The sequence below is a fragment of the Lactuca virosa genome, chromosome 2 (genome assembly GCF_052849685.1).
Source record: "Lactuca virosa cultivar CGN04683 chromosome 2, Lactuca_virosa_CGN04683_v6, whole genome shotgun sequence".
In the NCBI taxonomy this organism is placed as follows: Eukaryota; Viridiplantae; Streptophyta; class Magnoliopsida; order Asterales; family Asteraceae; genus Lactuca; species Lactuca virosa.
In genome coordinates this window covers 77,488,705-77,505,253 of record NC_136427.1, presented here as the reverse complement: position 1 = coordinate 77,505,253, position 16,549 = coordinate 77,488,705, and the positions used below count along the sequence as shown (strand labels likewise).

Below are 16,549 nucleotides of genomic sequence, written 5' to 3'. Positions count from 1 at the left end.
AAAAAAAAACAATTAAATGGACGATAATACCCTTCCTTTATAAATTGCAGGGATCATTCACACAGAGGTTTTATTGCTATGGTCGTTTGATATCTAAATTGTTTTTTATGCATGTTTATCAGTCCTGTATTCGAAATTATTTGCCTTGGTTGTGCCTTTTGACTTTTCATTTAGACACTTGAAGTTATGCTTTTTGAAAGCCCTGATAAGCTATGGCCTCATTGTCTTAATGAGCTTGTCAAATATGGTGTACTTCTTTGTTCACGGTCCATGAAGCAAAGTAATTACAACTTTAAACTTTTTTTTTATACTTTTAATTGTATTACGCTTTTTTATCGAGTAATGAATCTGGATACTTATATATATTCTCAGGGGGTAAAGATTACTAAGAGACTTGTGCTTGTGACACCTGTTGAATTCGGGGGGGGGGGGGGGGTTCATCGTCTTCAAGATCTACACAACAAAGTAGCTCAATGGTTGATAATTAATTAACAAATAATCAGTTAATTAAAAAATAAAAACATAAGATTATCTCATAATTATTCGATTGCGACAAAGAATTGACAAAAAAAAAATGACATAAGACGAAAAAAAGAAGGACGTAGTAAGGATTACATATGATCGATCGTGCTATGAAATCTTGCAGGTAATGGATGATTGTGAGAAGGAAAGGGTATTATGGTCCATTTGGTTATTTTTTTTTATTTTTAATGATTTTAAAATATAAAAAGGATTCTTAAATTATACAAATTGTTTAAAAAATAGATTTGGGCAAATACGAGATTTTAAAATATTAAAAAGGGCAAATATGATATTTAGAGTTTAAACCGAGCAAATACGATATTTAGATGTTTAATAAGGATAAACGATTAAATATCGTATTTGCCCGAACTAAATTTTAAATATCATATTTACCCTTTTTAATGCTTTAAAATATCAAATTTACCCAAATCTATTTTTTAATTGATTTTATTATTTAATAATCCTTTATATAATTTTAAAACATTAAAACTAAAAAAAACAACTAAATGGACTATAATACCCTTCCTTTATAAATTGCAGGGATCATTCACACAGAGGTTTTATTGCTATGGTCGTTTGATATCTAAATTGTTTTTTATGCATGTTTATCAATCTTGTATTCGAAATTATTTGCCTTGGTTGTGCCTTTTGACTTTTGATTTAGACACTTGAAGTTATGCTTTTTGAAAGTGGCTTCATTGTCTTAGTGAGCTTGTCAAATATGGTGTACTTCTTTGTTCACGGTCCATTCAGGAAGCAAAGTAATTACAACTTTAAACTTTTTTTATACTCTTAATTGTATTATGCTTTTTATCGAGTGATGAATCTGGATACTTATATATATTCTCAGGGGGTAAAGATTAGTAAGAGACTTGTGCTTGTGACACCTGTTGAATTCGGGGGGGGGGGGGGGGGGGGGGAGGTTCATCGTCTTCAACATCTAGACAACAAAGTAGATCAATGGTTGATAATTAATTAACAAATAATCAGTTAATTAACAAATAAAAACATAAGATTACCTCATAGTTATTCGATTATGACAAAGAATTGACAAAAAGGAAAAAAAAGAAATGACAAAGGACAAAAAACAGAAGACACAGTAAGGATTACATGTATCGATCGTGCTAAGAAATCTTGCAGGTAATGGATGATTATGAGAAGGAAATGGTATTATAGTCCATTTGGTTTTTTATTTTTTTATTTTTAATGATTTTAAAATATAAAAAGGATTCTTAAATAATACAAACTGTTTTAAAATAAATTTTTACAAATACAATATTATAAAATATTAAGAAGGGCAAATATGATATTTAGAGTTTAAGCCGAGCAAATACGATATTTAGATGTTTAATAAGGATACATTCGAAATTTTACGTATTAATAATTGGGTTGAGTTTTTGTCGTTCATGGATCACAACCCGGTAGGATTCGTTTAGAAGTGGGTCTCTTGAAACATCCATATTGGTCGAGGTTAACTTAGACGCGCATACCTTTCTGAGTAATCTGCGGGAATCGTAGGTTGTATAGCGACACGATCCTGCGACCCCTTGTGTAATCTGTGAACAACACGGTGTTCGTCGCTTCTACAAATCCCAAAAATTTCAACGCAGATAAAGGGAAACCATGGATGAGCTTGAATTTCAACGGGTTCTTCATCTCTTTCCCGTTGTCCGTACTCGCGATTACAATGTAAATCTCTCGCTTTTCTGTGTATCTGATTTATAAATCGCTCGCAAATAATATCTATGCCATATTAATTCATGAAATTGATAACCCTAAGGTTTTCTACAAATATTTTTGTTTGAAACCTGTTGGTGATTGATAAGCAACAAAAATCAATTCAGTTTTGCAATTGAAAAGCCCTTAATTTGACATATAGAGGTTTAATGTGGCTCTTTCTCCTGAGTTTGTAACAAATTACAATAAGGGCAAGCTTGCAAGGGTTTAATTGAATTGATTACTGTTGTCTATCTCGAACGATTCTTATGGATGATTTCGTTATGTTTCAATTGGAGATATAAGTTACAGTATTATTTTGTTCAAGAACATAGAGTATATCAAAGCGAAAGCTTAATTTCAAATCTAGTAGTGAAAAAGAAAACATTTTTTGTAGTGTCTGGAATCTTAAACATTCTGAAGTTGAATTTTGTGAAAAACATTTTATTGGTGGTAATCAAATTAGTTCTAATTGATGTTATAATTTTATATTTTTAGGCTGAGTCTGAAATGCAAAGACAATTAACAAGTCAGGCATCCAGAAGGGTATTCTTCTTCTTTTTCATACCTTTTTTGAATTTGGATTAAACATTTAAACTTCATTTATTTTCTCAATTTCTCTTTTCCAACAATTTATATAATCAAAACAGCTAAGAGAGCGGATGAATTCACAAATTGAAGGGGGATCAAGTGAAGCTGTAGTTGGAGGTATTGATGGACAAGGTAATTAATTAATTTCCATGTAATCTTGATATTAAATCATAAATCTTGACATACAGATAAATATTTTTTGGGTATTATGTAAATTATAAAAATAAATAATCCTTATGGAGAAAGCTATCCAGTTTAATGAACTCTTTAGTCTTTTCCCACCAGTCGCCAAGGCCCTGTTTTTTTTTTTTTTTCCCATATAGTCAATGAACAGTCTGAATGTGAGTAAATGACCATTTTACCCTTCTGTTTAGACAACACCTAAATATGTAGTCTTTATTATATAATCTTTATGTAAATTTGTTGCTTTTCAACAGATGCATTTTGGCAGAAACTAAAGATTGCTGCTGCAAAGAAGGTACAACTTTTTTTTTTCATAATGTTTTTATGCAATATGGTGATTTTAGTAGGAAAATATGTTGATAGTATTTTTTTTAACATAGTTTCATTTATATGTTTATTATAACATTCTACTTTAATTTCTTTATATTACAACATTGTATTTTCATATTTTATGGCTTTATAGTTTGAAGAATAAACTTAATTATAGCATTCTACTTTTACTTTTAATCTTTTTTCTTATCAAGATTCAAAGGCATTTCACTTTGAAAAATTTAGCCAATTACAACATTGTACCTTTTTTTATTCTTATTAGGAAAATATAATTTGAATAATCATATACCCATTTAGGGAGTGAAAGATGCTTTGTTTTTAGATGGCATTGCTGTAATTAGATAGATCTTTCGAAGTCAATGTTGTAATAGGAATAAATGAAAGTAGGATGCTATAATGAACAAATCAATGGATGTGTGTTGTTAATTTATTATTTCTTACACCTAAGAAAAATTTGAAAGTACAATTGCTATAATTAGGTAGATTTTTCATAGTTCAATGCCTTAATAAGAAACAAATTAATCAAAAGTAAAATGTTGTAACGGAGAGAATTAAAACTAAGATTCTATTACTATAATACATGAATAAATGAAAACACATTGTTATTTCTTGCATTTAGTTTTATCATTATTTTTATTAAATATAATACACGAATAAATGAAAGCACAACCGTCAAATTTTTTGTCCCACCAAAAAAGGTGGAACTGAGACTCCCTCTCAACCGTTTGTCTGTGCAAAAGATGTTAATACCCTCATCATCTGAAATAGCCCTGGAAAGCTTACCCCATCTTGTCCCACATTTAAGCTGCTTTTATTACATGGGACAAGATGGGTGGGGTATTTTCGATGAATAGTATGAGAAGGGCATTAACGTCATTTATACAGACAAGAAATCACAAGGGAGTCTCAGTCCCCACCTTTTTGGGTGGACAAAAAATTGCAATTTTTTTCCCGTTAACATCGGTCTGGTCTGAGTCATAGTCCAATGCATGCTAAAAAGTAAACACAGTCTGTCTTGTCATGTCCTGTCTTCTGTTCATGTTATAGGTTGGGAATGCTGATGCAGAGGGGTTTGTGAAGGCGTTCCAACATGTATATAGGAAGCTTGTGAGTACCCACCTTAATCTCTCTTTTTTTTTTTTTTTTTTTTTTTTTAACATCAATTGTTTTAAATTATATAATAACGAAACTCATGTTTGGTAATCTATTGATTTTTCAGGTTTTTGAGGAGCTATCTTTAACAGCTGCTCAACGTTTTGTTAATTCGTCTTAAGATTTAAGATCATTCATAATTTCGTATGCTTGTTTTTGTGGAACTGTTTATTTTCCGTTTATTTGATAGAATTTGCTTTATTTACTCGTGATGTTGTAATTTATGGCAGCTGAGCGGATTGGTCCAGCTATAATTCTTTTTAACTTTTTTTTTTTTTTTTTTTTTTTACTTGAGAATAGTGCTTGGTTAACAAAAATTTAAGTAAAAATGTTATAATTATATATGAGTATAAAAACAATGTCATTTACGTATTGTATAATAAGCAAATGTATTTTTTGATATAATAACGTTTTTATAAGCAATTAAATGCTTATATATAATACAACAAAGAGAACTCCAAAAATGGTCGTTGTGGTTTGTATTTTTTTTATTAATGTCTAAAAAAATTTCAAGTTGCAAAAATAATTCGTATTTTAAGGTTTTATTGTGGATTTTGTTCTAGAAAGTTTGAAAGGACTATTTTATTTTTTAATTTGTTTTTTTATTATAACATTTTAATAATATAAAAAAAATCTCAACAAAAAAAAACACATAACAAATTGATATATTTTGGCAGCCGAATAATAGCAAAGTCACTATTATAGCAACATGTCTTACTATTTTAATTATTTAAAAAAAAATTATAACATTTTAACTACTAAAATAAATCTCAACAAAAAAAACCCCATAACAAATTGATATATTTTGGCAGCCCAATAATCGCAAAGTTACTATTATAGCAACATGTCATACTATTTTAATTATTAAAAAAAAATTATAACATTTTAATTTTTTTTTTTAAATCTCAAAAAAAAAACCCATAACAAATTGATATTTTTGGCAGCCAAACAAAAGCAAAAGTTACTATTATAGCGACATGTCATACTATTTCTAAACATAAGGAACTCAATAACCAGATCAATGATTTTAAGTTCATTTTGTTGGATTAGGTGTCTAACTTCATAATTATAATTGATATATATACTTGACCCGATAGTAGCATGGTCCTTTTGGGTTACCTTCACTCATGCAACTTGATAGGATGACAAGTGGAGAGAGAGAGAGTATGATTTATTTTATGAATAATAAATTGGTACTCAAAATGATTTTATTAATATATTATATGATTAATATATTATTTGGAAATCATATTATTAATTAGTAATTAATCAGAAATTAATATAGTATTAATTTTGGGATTAAAGGAACTGATTAATAATAGAGGGACTAGTTTTGCAAATCACTGATAGTTGCAAAGTTGGCTAATGGACTCTTTTGGGAGGACTGGACGAAATCTATAGGAGGCCCTATAGAATTCGTCCAAGGCTTCTAGTTAAGGAGGTTCATGGACTGCTTAAGGTCTAAGCAAGGAAATTAAGGTTTACACCTGAAAACTCTAATGGCCCTAACTATATAAAACCCCTTACCCTATGGATTTCGTCCTTATGAGTTTCTAAGAGATACCGGTCGAAATTCCTTCCCCCTCCAAGTTATCCTTTGCAAGAGTGTTTGTGACTCCATTAGAGGTGCAACACTTGGGGCACTAAGCTTTCAAGAGTCAAGGAATTCTTGTTATTGCTACATAACAAGTGAGGTAAAGTTCCAAACTCTAATTTACATATGAATTTCGAAATTGTGTATGCTAGTCTTAGGGTTTATTCTTTGGATGATTATTTGCATGTATAACTTGAGAAAAACCTAGATCCAAAGCATTAGGGTCGCATGTATACCATAGGAATGTTGTAGTGCTCAAAACCCATCAGTGGTATCAGAGCCTATGGTGTTTTTCTGTTATATTTAATGCCATTGTTGTTTGTTTAAAGCTGAAAAAAATCATTTTTTTTTGGACTTTGCCTGATGACCACGAGGTGGTCAAAGTCAACACGAGGTGGTGTCGGGTCTGATGGATTATTTCTGGATTTTTGGCCTAAATTAGATTTGGATAATTACCATAAGTTGTTTTACTAATCAAAATTCGAATTTTCTGATATGGTAATTGATATCCTAATCTAATTGAAAGATAATTGTCAAATTTTAAGATAATTACAAGATTATGTGATAAATTAGCTATTTGTAGAATTTGATTTGAATTATCTTACCATATAAAATAGATTAGGTCAAATTTTTGATAAAGATAAAATTTTAAATTTGATCTAAAAGGTTTTGAAAAGTTTCAAAAATTGCCTCAAGTTTCGGAATTTAAAATTTGATTAAACTAATGATTATAATATTTTCATTCCACCAATATTTTAATTGTCATCGTACAATGAGTGAGATGGCAAACGAGCAACAAGCTGTGCCGCTAAACCTTTTTGAATGGTAAAGCTAATCCTTTTAAAGACTACATCCGAAGATCTAGGGGATATAACATTACTATGCATGATTCGTTGTACTCTTTTAAGAAGCTCTACCGCATCCGGTGCGAGGAAACCAAACGTATCAAATGCAAATGGTATGGACACGTGTTGATTTTCCATGAACGATTTCTCATGTTTGGTGACTTTGCTTGTAGCTGCTTTTAGAGCAGCATGTCCCGCCGTGAAACCCCCAGCCCTCAGGCCCACGAGAGGGGATACCCCTGTAAGATCCACACATGCGTGTTTCCCTCCTCCCCATCCAAAAATCAAAATGTCAGCCGGTCTGAGGGTTGATCTTCCTTCTGTCGGGTCAGTCAAGAAATTAACAGGTGCTTCTTTTCTTAGCGGAAACCCCGGCACGCTTAAATATGTCAAACAAAACATCCCTAACCATATCGTGCCTGTATTTGAACCTCGGGAGTTCTTTACAGTGAACTGCATGCTCTCCAAAAAAAGTCCAAACATGCCTTGCGACACCCTCATGGATTGTGTCACACCCCCGAACCAGACGGCGGAAACGTCCGGGGGCTCGTGTGACTAACAATTGAATAATCATTACAATGAATATACATGAAACATAACACATTCATCACCAACATTACATAATACAACCATCATTGTTCACATCAAGTACATTGTTAAAATACATAAGTTCTAATTGTTCAAAGTACGATAAGTGATGTTACATAAACAAAACCATACACACTTGCATATCTTCCAGCTTAACGATTACCTGAGAATGCAAGTTATTTTGAAAACGGTCAACATATATAATGTTGGTGAGTTCATAAGTATATTTGAGTAAACGTCTTTGTATCTTTCATAAAAACCCAGAAAATCCGATATTTTCTGTAAAATGTTTTAAAAATGATGTGAAAATCGAGTATAAATGCATGTGTGAATTTAATAGTTAAAAAACTTGTATGAGTGTAGTTTAGGTTCACTGTATTTTGAATAAATGAAAATTGTATATAAATAATCTTCCCAGAAAATCCGATATTTTCTGTTTTATAACGTCGTTTAGATTTTTGTATCGTTAGTTAAGTCGTTTTGCATTGACACAATTAAAGAATTTATCTTCAAAAGGTTATCTTTTTGGTATTGAATCCCTATATGAGTCGTTATAACCATACATGATAATGACTAGGTCGCCCGTCTTGGTATTTTTCCAAATGTCGGTCTTGCTAAGGATGTTGTCGCCCTAGACCGGCCTAGTCTAGCTGTAGCGAACAACTAAGGCGTGGGGGGTCACCCCGTATAGATCTATACAAAAACTCCCGCTTTCCTACCAGGAAACTCTGATTATAACTACAGGCTACAATTGTACACTCAGAGGTGCCAACCGACATGTCTCATTAGATTCTTAACCCTTTTCTACTATGTTTAATGTTTACGTATTTGTAGTATGTTTTTGTATTCACAAGGTACATATATAAGTATACGACGTTTAATGATTTTGCAAAGGTATAGTTACGGTCATATTTAACATGTGAAATTTCCATTCCAAGCCCTATTAGCATGTAGTTAGACCACAAAGGCCCAATAACATGTAAGAGGGTAATTTAGGCCCAATATGCATGTAAATGGGCCACAAAAGCCCAATAACATGTAATCCAATACTTACGCCCAACTTAACATGTAAATGGGCCGTAAGACCCAATAAACACATCATGGAAAGCATTGGGCTCAATATACACTTAATTGGGCCCTTAGGGTCCAATGACCAAGTAATGTATATATTAGGCCCAATAAATAGTGATTGCTGTATTTCGTTCGTTTTATTTTATTCCGTTGTTTGTTTTGACTTGAAGTTCAATAGATTGTTGATAAAAATCCTCTTTTTGTAAAAACGACGTTTTTGGCCAACAATTCTCAAAATTTTAAATTTGGCCCAAAGTTTTGTAAAAACGACACTTTAGTCCATATTTTATAAAAGTTTGCAATTTTGTCCCAAATGTCTATAAATTTACGGTTTTAACCCAAAATGATTTATTTTTACATTTAGAACCCTGTTTTGCAAAAAAATACATTTTCAGCCCCTTATTTGTAAAAGTTTACACTTTCGGCCCATTTTTGGAAAACTTTACATTTTTGGTCCAATTTGAAAATAAATGATATTTTCACCTCTAAATTTGGTTTATTTACATTTATGACTCAAACTTTGGCAAAATGACATTTTTAAACCCCAAAACTTCATTTTTTCGCAAATTGGGCCCAAAGGCCGTGAGGCCCAAAGGTTTGGCCCATTAAGCTAAATTTGAATTTTTGGTCCTTTTAAAAGTATTTTTAGCATAAAAATACCTTTTTATACATGTAGAACCTGTTTGGCCCCTTTAAAAACATAATTTTCACTTTTTACCCTTATCTTTTGTTTTCTTGACAATTTTGACCTTTAACAAGGTTTTTGTTGAATTCTTTTGCATCTTAAACATGTATTCACTTTTGGCTTGTTATTGTAATGTATATCATGTCATAGTTCATAGATCTTTGTTTAAAGTTTCGAGATTTGCTAAGATCTAACCCATTATTACTAAACAAACTAAGAATTCACACAAAACATGCATATAACACATAGATCTACACATTTTAGTTGTATTCTCCCCCAAAAATCATATGGAAACCGAAAACAAGGGGTATGAACTCACCTTTGCTTTGATGTTTCGGTTTTGAAGAAGAAGTGGGAAAAGATGAAGTAATTTTCGGCCCTAGCAACTCCCTTGAGTAGATCTCGAACTTAAGAAGATTTCTTGGAGTATGATCACCAAAAACTTTGTTTAAAAGAGTGATCTATCATAAAGATGGAGTTATAAAACTTGAATGTGTAAAGGCTTACCAAGAATGATTTTTATATTGTGAAATCCTCTTGAAACCTAAGCAAAATCTTGAGAATTTTGGAGGAAGAAGATGGATGATCTTAGAGAGAAATGGAGAGAATTTGGTGTAATGTGTGTGTATGTTTGTTGTCTTCAGACGAGAGTAGAAGAGGAGATGGGAGAGAGAGATGAAGTGACAAGTTTGGATACATGGTGGTCCTTGTATGGATGTATGTTGTATAAAATGGAGGTGACACTCCAAAGTCAACCCCCCCTTAATCTCTTCTTTTCCTTTTTTTTTGTTTTATACATGGGCCGAGATTTTGGGCCAAGAAGAAAGAGTGGAGTAGATTGGGCCCATTAACTCTAGCTAGGATATTTGGATCCTAAACATAAGGTTTTTCGGCCCATTGGGCTCTTGGAAGCATTCACAGCCCAATTAGAATAACAGAATGGGCTTATGGTTCACTAAGGTTAAATCGAATTAGTTATGGCCCAATAAGGCCCATTAGGGTTAGAATAAATCATTCTAGACCCAAGTGGTCAAAAATGTTTTAGATTTCTGAATTGGGTTCAATTAGGATCTAATTAGGGCTTCTAAGCCCAATAAAGTTGAATTGGGTACTTATTGGTCCATTAGGCCCAATAAGGAACTCCTAGTCCACCATGGACTTAAACCATGGATCTTAGGGCTTCAGACTCTTTGAGGAACATAATTGATGAATCTATATGAGCATTAAGTGAGATTTACTAAGAGTATAAGATTTACAATAGTTGAATGGTTACACAGGAATAGAGTTTCCTAGCTAAAATGCTAGCTGTGACATCATCCCCCCGTTAGAGGGAATTTCGTCCCGAAATTCTTTTAAAAACTAGGATTGTGAAGGAATGAATAGGTGAGGGTATTTCTGCTTCATCTGATCTTCACGTTCCCATGTGAATTCCGGTCCGCGTTTCGTGCTCCATCGAACCTTCACAATCGGGATGCGACTTTGCTTTGTACGCTTCACCTCCCTATCCATAATCTCGACTGGTTCTTCGACGAACATGAGGTTCTCGTTTATCTCTATCTCTTTTAAAGGGACGACAAGGGTTTCGTCTGATAGACACTTGTCAGATTTGAGACGTGGAACATCGAGTGTACGTTGCTAAGTTCGGCGGGTAGCTGCAGCTTGTAAGCCACTGGATCGATCCGGGCAAGAATCTCGAATGGTCTAATGTATCGCGGGTTCAGTTTTCCTCTTTTCCCAAATCAAATCATCCCCTTCCATGGACAGACCTTTAATAGCACGCGCTCCCCGACTTGAAATTCTAGTGGCTTTCGCCGCTTGTCAGCATAGCTCTTTTGTCGATCTCGCGATGCCTGAAGTCGAGCTTTGATCTGGACTATATTTTCGGTTGTCTCACGAATGATTTTGGGCCCTGTAAGAGCACTGGATGGCGATTGTCCTTTTACTAGTTGTGTGTCACCCACCTCGGCCCAACATAGGGGCGATCTACACTTACGACCATAGAGAGCCTCAAAGGGAGAAACCTTGATGCTCGTATGGTAACTATTGTTATAAGAGAACTCGATCAATGGCAAGTGGGCATCCCATGATTTTCCAAAGTCAATCACACAAGCTCGGAGCATATCCTCGAGTGTCTGGATGGTACGCTCACTCATACCATCCGTCTGTGGGTGATAGGAAATGCTCATATCTAGCTATGTTCCCATTACTCTCTGAAGAGATTGCCAGAATCTTGAAGTAAACCTGCTATCTCGATCTGAGATAATAGATACTGGCACTCCATGAAGTCTTACAACCTCCTTGAGATAGATTCGGGTCAGCTTTTCCATCTTGTAGGATTCTTTTATTGGCAAAAAATGAGCGGATTTTGTTAATCTATCGATAATTACCCAGATAGCATCCAATCCGTCTGCTGTCTTTGGCAATTTAGTCACGAAGTCCGTAGTAATCCTTTCCCATTTCCACTCGGGTATCACTGGTTGTTGTAGTAGTCCCGAGGGCTTTTGATATTCCACTTTCACCTTGGCGCAAGTAAGGCACTTGCCCACAAAAGTGGCTATCTCTGCCTTCATATTAGGCCACCAATATTGCTGCTTGATATCCAAATACATTTTATCTGACCCCGGATGAATAGAATATCGCGTCCTGTGGGCTTCATGCATGACTTCCTCTCTAAATCCCACAATTTTGGGGACCCATATTCTATTCATGAAGTAGTAGTTTCCGTTGTCCTTGACTTCGAGCTCCTTCTCCATTCCACGTAGTGATTCACTAGCGACATTCTCCGGCTTCAATGCGTCCAACTGGGCTTCTTTAATCTGTGAGGCTAGATGAACCCTTCATAGATGGGCCGTAAACCCATCAAATGTTCATCTGGGCTTCTTTAAAGAGCTTCATATTCATCCATTAATTCATCATTTTCATCACCATGTTTATGAACTTGAAGAGTTCACGGCCGTGAACCTTCATAGATGGGCCGTAAACCCATCAAATGTTCATGTGTTCTTGGTCCGTTAACACATCTTGGGCCGTGAACCCTTCATGTGGCCGAGAACACATCTTGGGCCGTAAACCCATGGTGGTTTGGCCGTGAACTCCATTTCATCCCTCATTCTTGGTTCTAACACTTCATTGCAAGTGTTTCCTACATTCTAAGGGTGTTTCCTATGATCATTAGTGGTCTTAGACACTAATTTTAGGCCTATCCATGTTAATATGTGCTTAATAGGACCATACTGTGCTCGAGACTTCACTTAACATACCAAGCATCCTATCTTTGTCATTCATTCAAGTCATTCACAATCAGGTGAGTTCATGCCCCCATATTTTACAAGCTTTTTAATGTTTTTAGGGGGGGGGGGGGGAATATAAGTAAAAGCACAATAAATCTTGTGTTTAAAAATATAATTTGGTTTATTATATTTATCCAATCATTAGCACGCATCGAACGTAGAACTTACTAAACAAGATAAACATCGTTATTACTAGACTTGAAATCAGTTTTACAAAACATGTTAAGATACAAACGTTACAAGTACAGTTTTCAAACAAGGAAACAAAAATATGAATTATGAAATAAAAGATACTATTTTATAAGGATTCATGTTAATAACAAAAAGGGTTTCCATAGTATTATTCGTGAATTCGTTGAGAGAACTACAATGTGACACACGTCTTATGGGACGTCTACCCCTTGTAACCAGAGTCTCCTGGAGGGAGAGCGTGAGTTTGTGTATAGATCTATACGGGAGTGACAATCCCGCACCCTGACTATTAGCTACAGTCAACCTAGGGTGACAAACGTCATTCAATTCACGACGTCCGAAGTACATAGCATGGTTATAAGAACTCACTGGGGAAACAACGACTCGTTCACGTAATAATGTACTTAACAATCAATCATCATGGTTAATAACTAGAGGATTACTTAGTATATACATCGGGGTGATACGAAATTAATCTCCGACATGCAGTGGGATGTGTGACTTCCGCCTCATTCCCTGTTCCTTGTTTGGTTGTGGGTTTAGGGCAGAATCACCCAATCGACTGTATGTTCGATCTTGATTTCTATAACTCGTATGTACTAAGTGATCACCGGAGGGTATTAACAACACTTTCAGTATACAGAACAATACATTTTCAACTAGTTTTATTTATGTAATAAAACTACTATACATTAGTGGTGGTAGCCAAAGTTTTCAAACAGAACAATGCTTAGACAACATAAAGTATGGTAGATACTCGTACTCTTCCATTTGGAACAGATAATTCAATAACTTACACTTAGGGAAAATGTAGGATTTTCCAAGGTAAACATCAGTAATTTACAAACAATGGGATTATTATTCACTTAACAAATATTCACTATTAATTCTATAATTCCTTAGTTTATGCAGCCGGGTTACGTATGAAGAATATCCGATAGACTGTGGAATGTGTGGTTTCTGCCTCATTCCCTATTCCTTGTTTGGTTGTAGGTTTAGGGCAGATCCACACAATTAAATGTCTGTTCGATATTGGTTTATACATAACTAGTATGAACTAAGTAGTCATAGAAGGAATGGGTTAATCATGCTTTTAATAAGAAAATATTGGATTTTCTTGAGGAGCATTATCAGCAGATATCAAAGGACCAGAACAGTTAAATCTGTAAGTATCTAGTGAATACTTCAGGGTTGTATACATGAGGATCCGGTAACCAGTGGGATGTGTGGCCTCCGCCTCATTTCCTGTTCCTTGTTTGGTTGTGGGCTTGAGGCAGAACCACACAATCGATTGTTTGTTCGATCTGGATTGTATATGATTTGTATACACTAAGTACTCGTAGGAGGAACTAGTAAGAATCATTTGATTTCACTTAACATTCGTTACATAAGAAAATATAAGGTTTTCTGGAGAAACACAACACACTTTTTGAAAGAACACAGAACAGTTTTCTAATACAAAATGCTTATGAACTCACAAGCTTAATGCTGATACTCTTTCAAAACCTAATTGTATTCTCAGGACATTAGTAGACAGGTACATGCGCTGCGATTCAAGAAGATGGAGCATAGTAGCTTCGAGTCTTTAGTTGTTAGTTACTTTTGGAGTCAGTTATTTATGATTTGAAAACAATGTAAACATTATACTATTAATACAATGGTTGCTGTTGCTTTGATTACTATTATTCAATTGTTGTGATACTATACATGACGTCCTCCGCCCCCGAACATTTCTGCCATTCCGGTTTGCGGGTGTGACAGATTGGTATCAGAGCATTGTTTATAGTGAACTTAGTATATCAACCAGTAAAAGATATACAACTATAAATACAACGGGGCCAGAGTGCTCTGACTAAAATTATACTTTTAAAATAGAAATATTTTTCGAGAAGTATACTAAGAAGCATACATACTAAGAACAAGTATCACAATAAGGACAAATAAGAACAAAACAAACAAAAGTATTTAGATGTTGGACACTACAGTCAAACCTAAGTAGTTATGTAATCATATCTGGAATAAATATAACCTGATCAACTATATTTATTTGAGATACAACCAACATGTGTTTGGGAGTGATAGTGGTGTTACAATGAGTCTAAAACTTACCTAACTCTATATATACAAAAGATCCTTAGAACAAAACATAAAGATAAAATACTATAGGAGTATTTTAGGCACTATAACAAACTTACATGAAAACTAAAAGACCCTTACTGGCAGGTCTATAGTTGCGAAGTGCATGCTTTCAGGGTTATATATAATTGGGATCTTATAGACATAGAATTGGTGATCTTCGCTCTACTACCTGTTCCTTGTTTGGTTGTGGTTTTAGAGTAGGATCACCTATTCGAAGGTCTATTTGATCTTGGTTATATACAGCTTGCATGCACTGCTTGACTATAGGAGGACCCAGTTCGGATCATCAATAACTTCAGAAGAAATGATTTACTTAATCTCATAAGATTCTTTAGACATTCCCATTCTCGTGCTAACAACCTAGACATAGATAGCCGCTCCACTACAACCACCAAAAGAGAAGCCAATGAGGAATCATACGAGGAGGAAAATCTTCCATCAGGAAGTGATGAAGATCTGTGGTAAAACCCGAAGCATGATCTACAGAGAATAGGAAAACCATAAGAGAGTCCAGAGACAAAAAATTCCAACAGCTGAATTCAGGACCATCATAACTAGGACAAGAAACCCCTCCTGAGGCGCGCAAGGTGGTAGAGCACCACATACGTCATACTAATAATTAACTAACTAATATGATCTAGTGAGTTAGTGATTACACTTCTCACACTATGTGTCAGGCTTACCACCTTTATCATATCAGCTAGTAACAGTAAACCAGATCCCATAACTTCATTAAGAGGGTAGTCACTATCAAATTCATAAGTCTATGTTGCATAGACCTCTGTTATGAATTACTTCAAAAATTCAGAACGTGAAACACTCAGAACTAAGATAACTCTGATTCAGATAACACTCGACTTGTAACCACTAAGGACTTACCCTCATTTCATCTTTTAAACCTAATGGCAGAAAGATGCCACCGAAGAAGTCGAACAAAAAAAAGAACAACGCACCACCGCCACCTCCTCAGTATTATCCGGTTGTCTTTCAAGCGGCAGGAACAGCCGCAGTGACAACTGTCATGACTCAAATCAACGCAAGTGGTACCGGTGGATCGGGTAGTGGTACCAACAACTCTAACCACAGACACACAAGGGAGTGCTCATACAAAGACTTCATGATTTGTGGACCCAAATCCTTCGATGGAAGTGGAGGAGTCATTGCCCTAATGCGATGGTTCGAAAAGACAGAATCGATTTTTGAGTTATGCGCGTGCCTAGAGAAGAGCAAGGTGAAGTTTGCTGCCTGCACCTTCTCTTACAGAGCCCTTACATGGTGGAATACCCATGTCAAGTCATTGACTCTTCCAATAGCAAACGCAATGGGCTGGAAAATCTAAAAGAGATGATGCTGGAAGAGTACTGCCCGAGGGGCGAAGTGCAAAAACTAGAGCACGAACTGTGGAATCTTACCATGGCAGGCTCAGACATAGAAGCCTACACCAATAGATTCAGCGATTTAGCTGCACTATGCCCTGGGATGGTTACCCCGAAGAACAAGAAGGCAGAGAGATACATTTGGGGACTACCTTCTCCAATCCAAGGAAATGTATTAGCAGCGAAACCTCTTACGTTTGACAGTGCCAAACGCCTGGCTCAAACATTGGTGGACTATGGGATCCGCCAAGGCATAATGGACCCCGTTCCTGAGT

The 16,549-nt window shown here is 34.9% G+C and overlaps 1 protein-coding gene across 1 annotated transcript; it reads left to right on the top strand.

Moving 5' to 3' along the window:
• The first annotated feature begins 1,959 nt into the window (after positions 1-1,959).
• Positions 1,960-4,758, top strand: LOC145159192 (octanoyltransferase). Its single transcript, XM_079078124.1, has 6 exons — positions 1,960-2,211; positions 2,737-2,784; positions 2,889-2,961; positions 3,267-3,307; positions 4,390-4,449; positions 4,562-4,758. The coding sequence occupies exons 1-6, from the start codon at positions 2,146-2,148 to the stop codon at positions 4,613-4,615; spliced, it is 342 nt and encodes a 113-aa protein (XP_078934250.1). The 5' UTR covers positions 1,960-2,145; the 3' UTR covers positions 4,616-4,758.
• Positions 4,759-16,549: the final 11,791 nt, after the last annotated feature.